Consider the following 16876-nt stretch of genomic DNA (forward strand, 5'->3'; position numbering starts at 1 on the left):
ATCCCCCAATTCCTGTGTTCCTAAAGTGTTCTTGACTGTAAACTCTAATAAGAGTTTCATTAGAAACAGTAGAGTCACTATCTGCTGTTTGGTTTCCTCATCCTTCCAATCTCAGTTCTAAATATACTCTTAATCACTGGTTTACCACTGTGCTTTAAAACTTTTAAGTTCCCTAAGTGATTTTAATGCATAGCAGGATTGAAAACCACTGCTCTAGGGCTTGTTTATTCCTAAAATTGGAATTAGGGATCATAGGGCACATTCATCTTCAAATTTATCAGATAATGCAGAATTGTTTTCCAAAATGACTTTAACAGTTTACCATTTTTTAAAGGCCTGATTATAAAAACTATATTCCTGCTTAGTGTAAGAAATTTTGAAATGTATGAAAAGACAAATGTTCCTCTACCCAGATCTTTTGCCATAGGAGAGAACTTTTGTTAATTTTTGGATGTGTGTGTATATATATATATATATATATATATATATATATATATATATATAAATATATAAATATGGATACATATATGAATATGTATTTTTTTTCTTCTGAGCAGTGTTAACATTTATTTCCAGTATCGCTGTAGCAGTTAGATTGCTTATGGCTATAGGTAAAAGAAAGCCTAGCTCAGATGTGCTTAAACTTAATAAAGGGAGGAGTATGTGTTGGCTAATTGTTCTGGTTAGACTTCTTAGTTTAAGCAATAGAAACTGATTCTGATTGATTTAAGGATATTACACGTGTTGAAATGATATTGGATAGCTCAGGGCCTAGGTAGATAGAACCAGAGCAAAGAATAAATTAGGCCACAGACACAGTCCAATAGGAAAACTTCTGTTCCTGGCCTTGGGCACAGGATGCTGTGACTGTTACAGAAACTGCTGCTTCTGGGGACGGGCTGTCTCTTGCACACGTGTTTAAGATGTCAGTTTGCAATAGTATTATTCAGATGTAATCCCAGCAATGTTTTCTATGTTGCTGCAAGATGCTTATGAGATATAGAGAATCTTCCTTTTATGTCAAGGAAAGAGACATGGCAAAATATAGTTTTATTAGAATTTCCAACAGATATACAACAGATTTTTTTTTAATTCTTCATTCTAGGTCTGGATAAAATTGAATTCTTACAGAGTCATGAAAACCAAGAGATCTACCAGAAGGCCTTTGATCTCATTGAGCATTACTTCGGGACCGAGGATGAAGACAGCAGCATTGCACCCCAGGTTGACCTTAGCCAGCAGCAGTACATCTTCCAGCAGTGTGAGGCACCTATGGAAGGTTTCCAGCTTTGAAGCAATACTCTGCTTTCATGTCCCCGTGTCAGACCAGGCTACCCAGTCGAGTCCTCTTGTGGAGCCCACAGTCCTCATGGAGCTAACTTCTCAAATGTTTTCCATAATACTGTTTGCGCTCATTTGCTTGCCTTGCGCACCTGCTCTCTTACACACATCTGGAAAACCTCTGGCTCTCTGTGGTGGAATACCCTTCTAATAAAAGGGTAACCAGAACGGCCCGCTCTCTTATGGAAAACCCCTAGGCTGTGGAGATCCGCACTTATATATTATAGAGTCATGGGAATATACACATAATAATGTGGCTCCCTTTTTTTTTTTCTGGGGGAAAAAAGAGGACTCCTCATTCCCTTTAATGTGGGAAAAATACATTAAAAGATGAGACTAAACCTTTATCTTGAATTTCACACAACTACTTGCAACAAGGGAGATGTTTAGACCTGTTGTGTACTTCAGAGTACTTTTCATGAGTTCTTCCACAGTGAACCCTTGGATTACCTGGTGGCTTTTTCTAGCCAAATTTGCATTAATCCTTACTGAGATTGGATGGTTTTCTTTCCTCTGTTGGCACCATTCTCCACAGATATTCAACCATCCGCTCCCTCACCTTCAGCCTTCAGTGAATGTGCTTTCTAGTTGTCAGGAATGCTGAAGAATTAACACTTGGACTCTTAAATGTGATACTGGTTTGAAGATTCCCTTAGAGCAAAAAGGAGAGGGGCACATATTAATTTGTATGGCTACTGCTTCTCTTTGGTCTTATGTGTCTTAGGATTTGGAAGTGGTTCAATTCTAATGCTGATATGAAGATTTAGAATCCTTAGTGGTCGAAACCGTATCCTGTAATTCAATAAACAAGTTAAAAACAAATAGAAAAAAAAAAGCCCTCTGATTTTCCCAAACTTAACCAGTGTGACTAGAGGCTGTGTTTCTGCATTAAAACAAATGTTTCAGGCTTTGTGGTCCTGATCAAGGTCCTCATTAAATTGGAGTTCACCCTAGGTGCTTTTCCCCTCTGTGACTGGCAAGTAACACATGCTTTTAAAGGTTACTTAGGGAATTCTTTTTTTTTTCCCTTAGTTGGGTGCAGCTGGATTCTAATGTATTCATGCTGCACATAAGTAGCATCTTTATCTTAAATAACCATCTTCTGGACATGACCTGTTTAACCCAAATAAGGGCAGTGATCTTTTTCTTATAACCTCATTGTTCCCTAATCATTTCATTTCATCTCCTACTAGTACTACCCAGTCAAGTTCCCTCCATAAAATAAAAACAGTTCTACCTTCTGGCTCATTTAATGATGACTGCAATCTCTACCTGCAAATGGCGCTTCCAGTACTGTCTTCAGTGATCCACATTTGTGCTCAGACTGGAATGAAAAAATAAGCTTAATTGCCAAGAGAACTGCAACTGAGTTCAATACGACTTCTTGGTGCTAGTTGGCCATCTTGACTCAATGTTGGGATATATTATCAGAGAAGATTTTTTGTTGATGTGCTGTTCAAAAATGAATTCTGAAGGAAAAGTTGCTCACTTTTTCAGAGAATATCCTTTTATTAAACCTCTTTAATTTTGTCCTCTTCTAGAATTCATTATAACCCCAAAGCATAACTATTTGGAAGTTCCCCTGGCAAGCTGTTATGTCTCTGGTAAATCCTGCTGAACTTTAGGGACATTCAGAGCTTTCATACCTCATCATGTTATTTAAGCAGCCAACTTACGTGATCTGATTTAAACTTTAAAAAATCCACTTCATTCAAAGTAGAAAGATACAAAGACAGAGGACATTTATCAGCCAAGCGTGTGATGCATTTTTTGCATCTAGTCTGTAACTGTGTCTGTGCTCTGGATGGATACCGTCTGATGTCTGTCTGTTATTGATGGAGCAGCCACGCAAAACTAGTCAACTCCCATCTATAACTGTTACTTTTTCTAGTGCTGCTTTGTGCTGAAAGAACATTTTAGTTTACTGCACTTGACCTGTAAAAGACTTTGATTCTTTGTAATTTTAGGGACAAATTAGGTGGTTAATTTAAAGAAAAACTTTCAATGTTGCCTTTACATCACATTAAAATATAACTTCTTTCAGAAGGGTAATATAAACACTGATTCATAGTAAAAATTTTGTTTTTAGCTTTGACTTTTTCGTGGCTGAGTTTTTTTAAATTGTAAATTACTGGTAACACATTTCTCTAGGATGTTTTAAATCATGTACCTTCTATTAGATAATTTTAAAAATTTCAGCTCGTTTTGATAAACCAATTTGAATGGAAAAAAATATAAAACAAAATTATTTCCCCAAGTTAGCAAGAAGAGCATACATTGGGAATTTTTGCTAGCAATTGCAGGTGTCTCAATGAATGAAGTAAAACAAAGTCCATTTAACTAATGTGGTCTATTTCCTGTCTAAAACAAGAGGAATTTATCTTGCTTCTGTCCTAGAAGTTCATGAGCCATGAGATAACGAGCTAATTTTTTGCAATGAATTTTTTTTAATATAAAAGTTGGAATTGATTAAAAGTTAAATCCCAGCATAACTGTTGTAACTGATAAAGCAGCCTTTTTGGTAATAGGATGACATTTAGGAGGTAGCTGTTAAGTCCTATTTTTAGTTCTCTACCTGGCAGATTGTATCAATTTATTGTATAATCTTATCATTAAGATGTTACTTATTACAAAAGCATGCTAATTTCAACACAGGAAAACTCTTCTGTAGTTTAATATACTGATGGGGTGGGGTTGGGAAGTGGCTTGATTTTACTTTCCTCTCCTTTTCTTCCTCCTCCAAACTTTCAAAGTGTATTCTTTGAAATGAGAACTTTAGTGGGAAAAAAAAGCATTGATAACATTTGGGATGTAAAGGCACTTTGTATCTGAAGGACCAGGAGGTAGATAACGGCCAGATTGAGAGACACCAAAAAAGGTAAAGATGATAGATACGAAGAATGGTGAGAATTAGGAGACAGAGTTCTCCATGGAACACTTTTAATTCATGTTGTCACTAAGTAATTAGAACCCTTTTAAACTTAATTTATATCAGCTGTACTGTTTTCGAAAATTCTGTTGCCCTAGGATTGTTCCTTCCATCTGCCAGATGAAGCTGAATGGGCTCTGGGTCATTTTTCATCGTTATTGTTACAGATATAAACTTTAACAGTTATCCCATAATAAATCTGAATTATTCCAGATTGTTGCTGACTTTGCATAAGGAAAAATATGTAGTATATTTTATTAATCAAACTTTGTCAACTATCCTTTGTTGTACATGGCCACCCACGGGCAACTATGAATTTACTTCTCTAGTGCTAAATAAATATTTCAGTTATTTAATACCCCAATTTGGGGTTGCATTATGAAAGAGTTTTCCTCAGGTTGAAGAATTTTTCTTTCTCGCTAATGAATTTTGTGAACATTTTTATATCAATAGGCAAGTCATTATAGCTGTTTAAAGGCTTGGGGCTTTTTACATACATTAGAAATTGTGATGTCTAAGGGTGATTTTCACTAAAGAAAAGGGATCCACTTTTAGAAAGAGGTATTATTTGCTTTTCATATTTATTTACTATGTTCTACCTCCTACATTCCAAAATTTGCTCATTTGCAGAGACAGGTATACATATATACAGAAGTCTCAAATCTGAATTTTTTGCCATCTGAAGTTAACAGAACCATTTTCTTCTGTTGTGAGGTGAGCAGAGTAAATATATATCTACCCCGCTGGGAGATATTCTTGGCTATCTTTTTCTATCATCAGAAGTTAAAGTTACATATATATCTTTAAGAAGCTAAAGTAATTGAAGGCAGATGTAGTACTACTAGTACAGTAAGTCTGCTCTAACTTGGAGAATATTCTATGACATGCTTTATTGTCAGAAAAGGACAGGTAGTAACAATGGGTACCAGAGCATCAGAAGAAGAATGTGATAAAGTAAAATAAATATCATTATATGCTGATTCTAAAAATATCAGATTGCTACTGGACATAAAATTCATCTGGAAGTCTGGGGTAATAAGAAAGGATTAAAGGTAGATGAAGTTCCATTCTGTTTTCAGCTAGGGGTAGACAAGGAGGTCCCAGTCTGTTTTCCTACAGGTCAGATAAAGGCAACTAGTCGTTATTTGAACCACTGTTGTGTTCCAGGTGCCTGGCTAAGTAAGGGCTTTCACTTTTTCTCATTTAATCCTTCAACTGCTCTTTGAGGTGGATAATTGTCATTATGTTATAGTGACAAAATCAACACTTAGGAGAATTTACTTTGCCTCAAGGTCACACCTTGGACACTGTCTAAAGGTGGGGAAAAGCCCTGCAGGTTGTGTGTCTTGAAGAAAGCAGCAGTCACAGTGAGGTGTTCTGTGCCAAGAATTCCCAGAACAAGACACAGCAACCATAGCGGGGCCAACTCTTGTTTTGTTGGGCCATTCTTGCTCGTTCTTCCTTATCAGTCCCCTTGAAATGACTAAATCAGGTATGAATTGCTTTTAGGTTATATAATCTGGAGTGTAGACCCTCTCAGTCCAAACATCTTTCCCCTTCTGTGGTGCTAAAATTCTGTATGACCTGACAAGTTAAAAATAATATATAAATGCTTGATTTTGAGTTTAGAAGCATAATGGCTAAACTCAGAAACATGTTTCCATTCAACAAACTCAAATGTAGGAAGTACTGACAGAGAGGGAAAGGCTTTGGAACAAAGAATGCTGCCACAGAAAGCAGTGCCATCCATGGATGTGAATTTAACACAGCTTCCTAAAGGAGTGTCAACACAAGGAGTGTCCAAAGTTTAAAAAAATGACCTTTTAATGTATGTTGTTGAGTATGTTCTGCTTACCTCGTCATTTTGACCACTCTATGTCCTTTGTCAAAGTGTTCTTACACTTTGATTTGGAATGGTTCTAATGATTCTTTGTACTTGAATGTGGTTGGTCAGGCCATGGATGAGTGCCTTGCACACAGTAGACATTCAATAAATATTAAATGACTGAAGGAATGTGCATCTATGTGATATTAGTAAAGGGTACTTGGTAACCAAAGAAAGCTCAAAGGAATTCCTTTATGCTGCTGTTTGAAACAAGGATTAGCAACTCTTTAGTGTCTTAAAATTTAAGTGTTTTATATGGAATATAACACTCTTTAGTGTCTCAAAATTTAAGTGTTATTTATATGTTTTATGTCTCCTTTCATGAGACATAATTTGACCTGAAGTTTACAAAAGCAAACGCTGTCATAACACAGGTTTGTTATATTAAAACAAACAAACAAAAAAACCCCCAAAAACCCTATGCCTTCTGAGAAAAGTTAATGGGTATATTTTACAGGGTAACTAATATATAATCAACACCATGTTTATATATACACCAGAACTAGCTCATCAGTCTCTTCTGGCATACTCTAAGAAGAAAACATTTTTTTGCCAATTATATCCAACCAATGTGGAAGAGGTGGTTGCCTTATTAGGCTATTAAATAGAGATTTTTCATTTTTACACATTGTATGTATTGCTGCATGAGAATACTTTCTTTATACATTCTTCCAATTTAAGTGACAAATCAGTAGAAACAGAAAGATGTATTTATTCATTCTGTGATTGCTTCTCTACCATTTTTGACATTCCACTGACCAGGTATTTTTTCTGAAAACAAAAAATCTTAAAACAGTCTTAGTTCCTGCAGACTACACTGTCATCCATAGTACACAATTGTAGGGTTAACAAGTTTATTAAAGCTAGCTTAGATGACTGTTGCCCCTATTTCATTTGCCATTTTGAAAAAAAGTATTTTTTAAAACATCTTTATTGGAGTATAATTGCCTTGCAATGGTGTGTTAGTTTCTGCTTTACAACAAAGTGAATCAGTTATACATATACATATGTTCCCGTATCTCTTCCCTCTTGCATCTCCCTCCCTTCCACCCTCCCTATCCCGCCCCTCTAGGTGGTCACAAAACACCGAGCTGATCTCCCTGTGCTATGCGGCTGCTTCCCACTAGCTGTCTATTTTATGTTTGGTAGTGTATATGTCCATGCCACTCTCTCACTTCGTCCCAGCTTACCCTTCCCCTCCCCATATCCTCAAGTCCATCCTATAGTAGGTCTGTGTCTTTATTCCCGTCTTAACCCCTAGGTTCTTCATGACCTTTTTTTTTAAAAAAAAGTATTTTTCTAATTTTAAAATCAATAATGGTCATTTTTGTGATCTTGAATGTTTTTCCAAAGAATGAAATTACTCTCTAAATTCCTTATCTATACCCACTTAACCTGAGGAAGCCAAAGGAGCCCAGCGGGTGTCCACAATATGGATCACTGCCCTATCTAAAACACTTGGCCCCAGCATTATTTATGGGTAAGGAGAAAATAGAAACCCAGAAGACCACAGTGGTGGGGAGAGATCTGCGAAGGCTGGAGTGCAAATTAGCATACAAAGAGTGTAGAATCTTCCAAGATTAACTTCTGACAATGAGGAGAACCCTCTTGGGAAGTCCACACTTACTGTTCTGATCTGCTGGGGGCAGTCCCAGTTTTTAAATCAACACCTGTTAATTATTTTAGTGCCCCGTTTCACTTTAAAGAAGTCTCAGTTTAGATAAGTTGCATGGCCACCCCATATTTAGCCCAAAGAGATGCTTGTATATTTAAATTGCTAGTGGTTTTAGGCAACTGGGTATGTATAGAGTTCTATTATGCTTGATTTTTGAGGTCTGGATTTGGTAATCAGTTGCTACGAAGGACGTCAGTCAAGTTGTTCCTTAGTATAGGAATCACTCCCAGGCCGTGTTTAAGGTCTGACACACATACCCACCCCCCACCCCCAATTTTTTTAGAATTAAAAAAAAAATGACCCATTTGTGGCAATATTTCTACTTAGAATTGCAACTTTACTGGGTGGCAAGGAGAATAAACCTTTCAACCACAGATGAGACGTTCAGTTCTAAAACTTCTATGGGAAATTTAAAGAAACTTTAATAGGAGAGAAACTTCCAAATCACCTATCTGGCGAAGATTAAAAGTAGCAAAAATAGAAATGATTAAAAACGGGACCGAGTAAGGAATTTTGCTTGAGAGCCCCAAATGCAAATCTCTAGTTACGGTTTCAGCCACTTTGGATTTACTTGTATCAGTATTCCCTATTCCTACACACTCCACAGTTGCTGATGCTCCCCTCTTCCCAAGGAAGTAAACTAATTCTTTGTCCTAATCCATACGGACTACAATATTAGGACTACATGTTAGTATTAGAACATGACTAATGAATAAAGATTTAACTAGTTATGTTCACAGCTTTTTCTTTACACGAGTTCCTGATGCTATTCATAAAAACACTGCAGACACCAAGAAATGAATTTTAATACTGAAATCTCTCACTCAAATTTCGGGAAAATCTGACGCAAAATCATTTCTGGATATTCCTGTCAACACATTCTTAATTGTGTGCCCCCTCTCTCCCTCATGCTTGTGGTATTTCTAGTGGGCTAAATATACTCCAGTACGAACACCCATCTTAGCCCTCAGACCATGTGTTTACCTTGTCTAATTGCCTTTCTTTACTCTGTGTTGGAAAAATACAGATTTACTTATATTCTTTGAAACAAAACCTATGTTCTGTGAAGTGCTTTTAAATTTATTTTTTAATGAGTTATTTAGAGTGTTTCTAAGCTTCCCAGTAAAAATCACTCTAACCCTGGCAAATGGGAGGAGGAAAGGAGAGGGAGGAGGTGGAGTTTAATCAGATTAAGATAATGTATAAAAATGGATGCTTCAAACCATTTTAAAGATGCTCTTCCCATTCTCAGCACCACATTGTGTTTATACTGTTAATTTGCACTAGCTAAGTCAATTCCTGTCTACATTCCAAACTAGAGTAGTAGGGTCAAGTAATGAGGTTTTTACTAGTTTATTCTAGGTGATCTAATTATGCTGTTGTGCCTTATAAAAGCAAGACTTTAAATTATCCCCAGTATGTATAGGACAGGAGACCCTTTATTTCCAAATGCTTTAATTGGTGACTGACAGAAAACATCATGAGACACATTTGCCTCTTCACTTCAACTGGCTACCAGGAAAACCTTTCAAACAACACTAACAGCCTCTCTTGGGCACTCTTTGTTGAGCAATTACGATCGACTCTCCCTACATGTGGGTTACACATCCTCACATTCAACCAACCACAGATCAAAAATCTTCCCCCCCAAATCCTGAAAGTTCCAAAAAGCAAAACTTGAATTTGCTTCATCCTGACAACTATGTACATAGCATTTGTATTAGGTATTGTAAGTAATCTAGAGATGATTTAAAGTATAGGGAAGGATGTGAGTAGGTTATATGAAAATACTCCAGCATTTTATACAAAAGACTTGAGCGTCCAGTGGGTTTTGGTATGATGTGTGGCGGGGCGGGGGGGCAGGGTGTCGTGGAACCAATTCCCTGTAGATACCAAGGGACAGACTATACAGGATTGGAGAAAATAGTCAGGCTTCCATTTTTGATAAACTTATTCTTGTTTAAAGAGTAATTTACACCTGAAAAGCATCTATCCTTCACGTACTTCACAGCCACTAATCATTTCTTTAAAGTAGGGAGGGCTGGCTAAAGCCTAGTTACGAGTAACCTTACACATTTCTTACCCCATTCCACCTTTTCCGTTCCAAACACCTATGCAGATGTGAACTTTCCTTGTCTTTGGAAAATTTAAACCATAAGGAAGTGCTAAGACAAACGTCTGCTCATTTCCCCCGGCACTACCATGTCGGGCTACCTCGGCACTGGCCTTTAAAGGCCTCTAACACATATTCTTTATCCTTCCCGAAACGTTTAGGGAACACTTTTTAAATCATAAGTCTTACAATCTGGGCGTAAATTTAGCTACGTCCCCCTCGCCTACTTGCAGCCTTTCGTACCCCCCACCAGGCTCTACACCACAGCAGGTGGAGAACAGAATGAAAGCCACCTGTGCAGACGGAGCTTACGCAGTCATCGGCGCTGGGTGGGCCCCGGTCTGCTAAGAAACGCGCCGTCTGAGCGCCTTACATCCAAATGGGGGCTTAACCCTGCAGCTACGGGCATCGCAAAATTCAGTCCGTTCTCGTCACACGGTTTCCAAAAAGTAATGAATGTTCTTCTAAATACTCACTGCTTCCCACGCTAGCCAGTGAGGTCTGGAAGAAGTCTTGTTCACTTTCCCTCTCGCCCAAGAACGCAGCAAACTGCTCGCGCCTGGAGGGCGAGGGTGCAGAATGCCGGAAGAAAACCTCAGGACTTTCTTTTGCGCAAGCGCAAGCGGGCTTCCCCCACAAGTCACCTCGGTTCGGAAGTGGTGGTGGGAGGGCACCCTCTGCGCATGCGCCCGGCTGTGCTGCCCTCGCGTTAGTTCGCTACGGAGCGGTGTGGAGAGTGAACCGCAGGCCTGGACCTCAGGGAACCGAGCCCACGCAGGTTTTCACTTAGCTTCTGAAATCTGTTTAAAGCGGTGATTCATTCATGCTCAAGTAGAGTACCTAAAGTCTGGCGGGTAGGGGTGCTCAGTAGTCTCAAACATTTCAGAGCTGGGGGGAGGAGCGGTGAGAAATACTTTCTGTAGATTCCCACCCCCCCCCCGCCCCACCCCTCCGCGTGCAGCTTTGGACCGCTTTATACATTCGCAGAATACCCAGCAGTAATACCTTACTTGCCGACAGCGCACAGGACCCTTTTAATAGTATTTCTCAAGTATTTGTTTAGAGGAAGAAGCGAGGAAAAACTGAAGCGGTCCAAGCCGTGCTGCTGTATCAGTGTATATTGCAGTTTAAAAACGATCCAGAAATTATTGTCACTAAAAGACCGTTTTTTAGTTTGTTGATTTTTTGTTTTTTGAGTCCGATGTTTTTTATCTTCATTTTACTGGACAGAAGGGCCAAAATACTGGCTGCCTGGTTCAGGACCGGACATCTAGCCAGCCTACAGACTTGGAGCTTCAGAGTCATGACTACAAAGGAGTCAGGAGGTGCCAAAGCAGAGTCGGCTCTCTCCTCATCAGCCAATCCGAGCAATTGTGTGTCTGAAAAACCAAACTATGCTCTGAAATTTACTCTGGTGGGACATACGGAAGCAGTATCATCAGTTAAGTTTAGTCCTAATGGAGAATGGCTGGCAAGTTCTTCTGCCGATAAAGTAATTATAATTTGGGGAGCCTATGATGGAAAAAATGAAAAAACACTTAAAGGACACAATCTGGAAATATCAGATGTTGCCTGGTCATCAGATTCCGGTCGTCTTGTTTCTGCCTCAGATGATAAAACTCTAAAGATTTGGGATGTGAGATCTGGAAAATGTTTAAAAACGCTTACGGGGCACAGTGATTATGTTTTTTGCTGTAATTTCAATCCACCATCTAACCTCATCATTTCAGGATCTTTTGATGAGAGCATGAAAATATGGGAGGAGAAAACAGGAAAGTGCCTTAAGACTTTGTCTGCTCATTCTGACCCAGTTTCTGCTGTTCATTTTAATTGTAGCGGGTCCTTGATAGTGTCAGGTAGCTATGATGGTGTCTGTCGAATCTGGGATGCTGCATCAGGTCAGTGTTTAAAAACACTTGTTGATGATGATAACCCTCCTGTCTCTTTTGTAAAATTTTCTCCAAATGGTAAATATATTCTCATTGCAACTTTGGACAATACTCTTAAACTATGGGATTATAGCAGAGGCAGATGCCTGAAGACATATACTGGTCACAAGAACGAGAAATACTGCATATTTGCCAGTTTTTCAGTTACTGGTGGAAAGTGGATTGTGTCTGGTTCAGAGGATAACCTGGTTTATATTTGGAACCTTCAGACTAAAGAGATTGTACAGAAATTACAAGGCCATACAGATGTCGTAATCTCAGCAGCTTGTCATCCTACAGAAAACATCATTGCATCAGCAGCATTAGGAAATGACAAAACAGTTAAATTGTGGATGAGTAATTACTAAACCCTTTAGAAATCAAGTAGTAGAGTCAGATTGGCCAAAAAAAAAAAAAAAAAAAAGGTTAGGTATTTTAAAAGATGGTTTCCTCTCAATTCTGGCATGGTTTTGTATTTTTTAAAAAACATTGCCTTGAATTACAAGATTTTAAGACCTATAACCTCAATTTGCAAAGCAACACAGTTGGAAAAGCAAGTCTAGATCCCAGGGCTTCTGACTTTAATCTTAAGGTCTGTTATTAATCTCTCATGTCTGTCCTTGAGCAGATTCATTCTGTTCCTCTCAGTGACTATTCTAGAGGATCACTGTATTTGACAAAAATTTAGAAGTAAGGCTCACAAGACAGGATGACTGATTAAATGAGGGGAGCAAGGGAGTCTCGAATAACTCCAAGGTATTTGGTTTGGGTGATCAGGTGAATTAAGAGAATAAGCCTAGGATGGTGGTGGATTGGAGATTTATGTCAGATGCCACTCATACACTTTAAGTGATAGCCTACACGATGGGACGTGAAATGGTCCATGGAATCAAGTTTGTAAATTGGGGAAAATAAGCAATGGTTGTGTTTGTTCTGAGGATCTAAAAGTTTTAAGTTTTTATCAAAATAAAAATAAACCAGAACAAAATTATAAAGGCATTTTACTGAAGGACCTCTCACTACCTTGTCAGACTGCCCTCTCCTGATTCTCAGGGCAAGCTCGATGTCTGAATGAGGCTGCTCTCTTTCATTAGGTCTGACCTAAACCTACCCATGCTACAGACTCAGTTCAGAAAATCACCACTTTGTGTAACCATCACTGGCTGCCTGCCTCCAGCCACAGCTGACAGCTGAATTCGGTTTTCTTGCTTCTTGCTATAGCTTGTTATAAAATTCAAAATATATCATTTACCAGTTTGTGTTGTAATGGTTTCATGGGCCATGTGTCTGGTAAACTATGAGCTCTGCAGAGTCAAGTATGTTTTATTTATCTTTGTATTCTCACTTTTTGTATATAGGAGAGACTCAAGTAATGTTTGATAAATGACAATGAATTATACCACCATCACAACTTCATTCCTTGCCTGCTTTCAATAAGTTTTTGGAGTCAATTCCCTATACTATTATTTTTGTTGATTAAAAGTATCTAACCATAGCCTCACATGTTAACTTTATTCAAATAGGGCTTACAGGAAATATGAAGTGGAAAATGTTTTCTGCCCATTTTACCTATAGAGACATGATAAACATGAAAAAATAATCTAGGAATTAAGCAAAACATAATACAATGATCACTTAATTGAAAGTATGTATTATAGAATACAAAAGAAGACAGTTTTGCCCTTGTTGCTTTTAATAGTGCTCATGAAATATCTGCTTGACAAGTTGTAAGCGGTATAAGATACTAGAGTTACTAGTAGGTGAGTGACTGCTAAGAAGTTAATAAGTGAGGGTACTGGGAGAAGTGGGATTAGATAGGGGCAGGTCGTAAATACTGGTCATGAAATTTATATTTAACCCAAAAAGAGGTAGTCACTATAAGTTATTGAATATGAGTTGACACAAAATGAGAAATGATTATATAAATTCTTGCTGCATGGTAGCATTTTTGAGCTTTGACTTAATCATACATTTTATTACAATATATCTCCAAGATACAACACTTTAAAATGCTTCTTTAGAAGTTAAAAATGGTATTGTTCTATAAAGAAAGATGATACACTTTTAAAAAGAAGTACATTAGATTTTACCCATATTTAAAACCCATATTTAGATAAGACGTAACATAAATGTTCCAAAATAATCAAGAAAAACTAATCTACTAAAATGTACACAAAGCAATGCTTTTTGATGATAAATTTGCAAGTGATAAAAATCAAAGAGCTTGATATCTAAAATGAAGCTAAGGTTAAAGTACTGTAAAGTATATGGACAGACACAATTAACATCATCAGATAGATTATGAAGCTGTAGGTAGAGTGGTGCATTACATTTTACTGAGTATTTTATTAAACCAAATTCCCAAACAGCTGCATATATTACTTTTTAATCTGCTATAACCCTCTGAAGAGAACCAGCAGGTTGGGATGTTTATGCGGACCTGCCATCCGTTAATAGTATTGAAGCACATGAGAATAAATGAAATACTTAAATAGAAACCAGCATCCATACCTAAATGTGAGACAACCTGGCACCCTCGTCGAACTGTAAGTAAGATACATACCAGATGCAAATGCTTATTTTTCAACACTAATAAGAAAATGCATTTGATAGATATTCATAACTGAGAAATTTAGTGTAAAGGCAGAATAAAAAGGACTGGTTGGGAATTGTAAGCCATGGAGCAGAAGAGGTGACTGTGCTGGCCCCAAGCGACTCCACAGTGCTGGGATTTCAAAATCCTCAGAAACTTGTGGCCAGACCTCCATCATCACCTTGCCGGGACTTTTTCAAAGACTTCTCCTAAAAGCCTCTGTCTTCCAGCACGCCTGACAAAGGCATAGTGTGGTCTGGCTGCTTCCCAGGGCTCTCGAGAAACACCAGGGTATTTGGGGAGGTTAGCTCTCCAACGTGCACCTGGGCAGTGTACTCAGCTGGCCCTCCTTATTATCTCTTCAGAAATGAGGACACTGAAGAGAGAGAAATGCAGAACTAGAAACCATTTGGCTTCTGGGAAGATGTCACTTTGGTAATGGGAATTAAAGTAAGGTACAGGACCTGACTCTCTAAAGAAGAGTTAATATTAAAGTTCAAGTAAGTTGTCTCACTTTTCATTCTTTCATTTTCTCAAAAAAGCTGAGGCTGCATTTAACCTGGATCAAAGCCGTAAAATATAGACAAGTCATTTCTTTAAGAAAATTTATTTGTAGCTCTAGAGCAGAATTAGGGAACTCATACCACATTCATTTTAATAAGGCCTGTTACTGCAACATTGTTTCTAGATTTTCAAAATCCAGCCAACATGGATATCTCTGCTACTCTGTTTTGGCCTTCACAGCAGCTGCTTCTCTCAGACGAGCTTTCTTTTCTAGGTTCAGGCTTGTTAAAGACTCGTGTCTTTTGGCACCCTAAAGTGAAACCAATTTGAACAAGTGATTATTTATGCTGGTCTGGGGAGGATGTCACTGCATTGACGCTGACACAGGAAGTACAGGCATGGAAGGGTTGGCTGCTTGTGCTCCGGGCACAGCAGCCCCTCCACGCGCCTTCTGCCTCCTCTGATCCTTCCTAGAACAGCAGCTCACCCATTCAAGCACCAGAGAGAAATGCCACATCTCTACCTTCTCCTTTCTGGCCTCCTTTCTTCAAATCTTCCAGCCTCTCTTCTCCCTTTATAATGTATTCCCTTGTCTTTCTCTTTTCCTCTCTTTAGTATTAAATACCTTCTTGTTTCCATTTCTATCCCTTTTTTCCCTCCTCTCACTTTTCTTTGTTGCTACCATTTCTCCTTCCCCAACTCATTTGTATATTTTCACACCCTTCTAGTTCCTTACTCCTCTTGTACCAAAAACATTCAGCTTTGGGAATCCCAGACTTCACCAAATACTACCACTGATGACTCCCAGCAGTGTCTACCCTGCTTTTCCATCCTTTGAGAGCAAACAGGAGTGGAGGAGAAACAACCATCCGCTTCCCTTATTTCCCTCCCTGTGACTTGTTACATCTCTTTGAAGCTTACATAAACAGACCAGTCTCAAATTTTTTATACCAAATGAGTGAAGACAGCACCCTATAAGGTGGTATTTTCTTCTATCTGTGTGATTTCACATGTAAAGAATTAAGTATGGGGAGGGGAGGAGAATCGGACTGGTAAGTTGATGGAGAGGACAAAACACAATGGCTAATTTCTGTCTTCTAAATCACATTAAGTTCAAAAGTTCTTCATTCCAGTAGCATTTACCAATTAGAAACGGATAGTTCCATAAAAGAGAAAAAATTTTATGGTATAGAACAGGAGAGGAACTCCTCATCCCTTGGATGAGGCTAGAGAAGACCTCAGAAGTGATTTGTTTCTGGAGTATTTAAACTCAGCTAGTAGGACTTCCCTGGTGGCACAGTGGTTAAGAATCCGCCTGCCAATGCAGGGGATATGGGTTCGAGCCCTGGTCTGGGAAGATCCCACATGCCACGGAGCAACTAAGCCCATGTGCCACAACTACTGAGTCTGTGCTCTAGAGCCCACGAGCCACAACTACTGAAGCCCGTACACCTAGAGCCCATGCTCCGCAACAAGAGAAGCCACCGCAATGAGAAGCCCACACACCACATGAAGAGTAGGCCCCACTCGCCGCAACTGGAGAAAGCCCGTGCACAGCAACGAAGACCCAATGCAGCCAAAAACAAATAAATTTATTAAAAAATAAATAAACTCAGCTAGTATAATCAAGTAGACAAAAGCAATGCAGATTTCTCAGAATTCTAGAAAGCCCTATGTCCCGTCTACATGCTTCTGCAGGTTCAGTCTGAGAGCTAAGCATGAAAAGTCAAAGAGGGAGACAGAAAAAATACTGAAGTGGGGCAGGAACAGAGTAGTCGAGAAATTCACCCAGGCCTCCACACTTGCCCTTCATGCTCCCATAACATCAGCCTAAATGGTCAGTATCTTCTATTCCAAGACTCTAAACAGAGCCAGAAGTTCATTTCTTTTACTCTGGACTCACTGGGG

At 38.7% G+C, this 16876-nt stretch overlaps 3 protein-coding genes and 1 long non-coding RNA gene across 10 annotated transcripts in view; 2 read left to right on the top strand and 2 right to left on the bottom strand.

The window, feature by feature from the left end:
* Nucleotides 1–6280, top strand: part of KPNA1 (karyopherin subunit alpha 1) — an 83629-nt gene extending 77349 nt beyond the window's left edge. Inside the window, exon 14 of the mRNA XM_032631484.1 lies at nt 1106–6280. Coding sequence (XP_032487375.1) covers nt 1106–1293 — 188 coding nt within the window. The 3' untranslated portion in view covers nt 1294–6280. The remainder of the gene's footprint in view (nt 1–1105) is intronic.
* Nucleotides 1–16876, bottom strand: part of FAM162A (family with sequence similarity 162 member A) — a 55494-nt gene that overhangs the window by 4687 nt on the left and 33931 nt on the right. For 4 of the 5 annotated variants that reach the window (XM_032631493.1, XM_032631490.1, XM_032631492.1 and 1 more), the window contains one exon: nt 13544–15278. The exons of the other annotated variant lie outside the window; for it this stretch is intronic. In XM_032631493.1, coding sequence (XP_032487384.1) covers nt 15186–15278 — 93 coding nt within the window. In that variant the 3' untranslated portion in view covers nt 13544–15185. Of the gene's footprint in view, nt 1–13543; nt 15279–16876 lie in introns of those variants that run through there. 5 annotated transcript variants of the gene reach the window in all.
* Nucleotides 551–10542, bottom strand: LOC116753594. The gene is made up of 2 exons (XR_004349771.1): nt 10420–10542; nt 551–2665 (listed from the first exon to the last, which is right to left on the bottom strand). It is a non-coding gene; the product is annotated as an uncharacterized LOC116753594 (long non-coding RNA).
* On the top strand, nt 10447–13422 carry WDR5B (WD repeat domain 5B). 3 transcript variants are annotated; one of them, XM_032631486.1, is made up of 2 exons: nt 10447–10755; nt 11174–13422. In XM_032631486.1, the coding sequence occupies exons 1-2, from the start codon at nt 10523–10525 to the stop codon at nt 12237–12239; spliced, it is 1299 nt and encodes a 432-aa protein (XP_032487377.1). In that variant the 5' UTR covers nt 10447–10522; the 3' UTR covers nt 12240–13422. The 3 variants fall into 3 exon arrangements, with proteins under 3 accessions (XP_032487377.1, XP_032487379.1, XP_032487378.1); XM_032631488.1 differs by having other exon boundaries at nt 10642–10721; nt 11174–13347; XM_032631487.1 differs by having other exon boundaries at nt 10752–10774; nt 11174–13348.

The sequence above is a fragment of the Phocoena sinus genome, chromosome 4 (assembly GCF_008692025.1).
Source record: "Phocoena sinus isolate mPhoSin1 chromosome 4, mPhoSin1.pri, whole genome shotgun sequence".
NCBI classification, from domain to species: domain Eukaryota; kingdom Metazoa; phylum Chordata; class Mammalia; order Artiodactyla; family Phocoenidae; genus Phocoena; species Phocoena sinus.

Coding starts and splice junctions, on each gene's coding strand:
- WDR5B (XM_032631486.1), top strand. CDS start 10,523: ATGCCGGAAGAAAACCTCAGGACTTTCTTTTGCGCAAGCGCAAGCGGG. Junction 10,756..11,173: donor TCTGAAATCTGTTTAAAGCG/GTGATTCATTCA, acceptor TTTACTGGACAG/AAGGGCCAAAATACTGGCTG.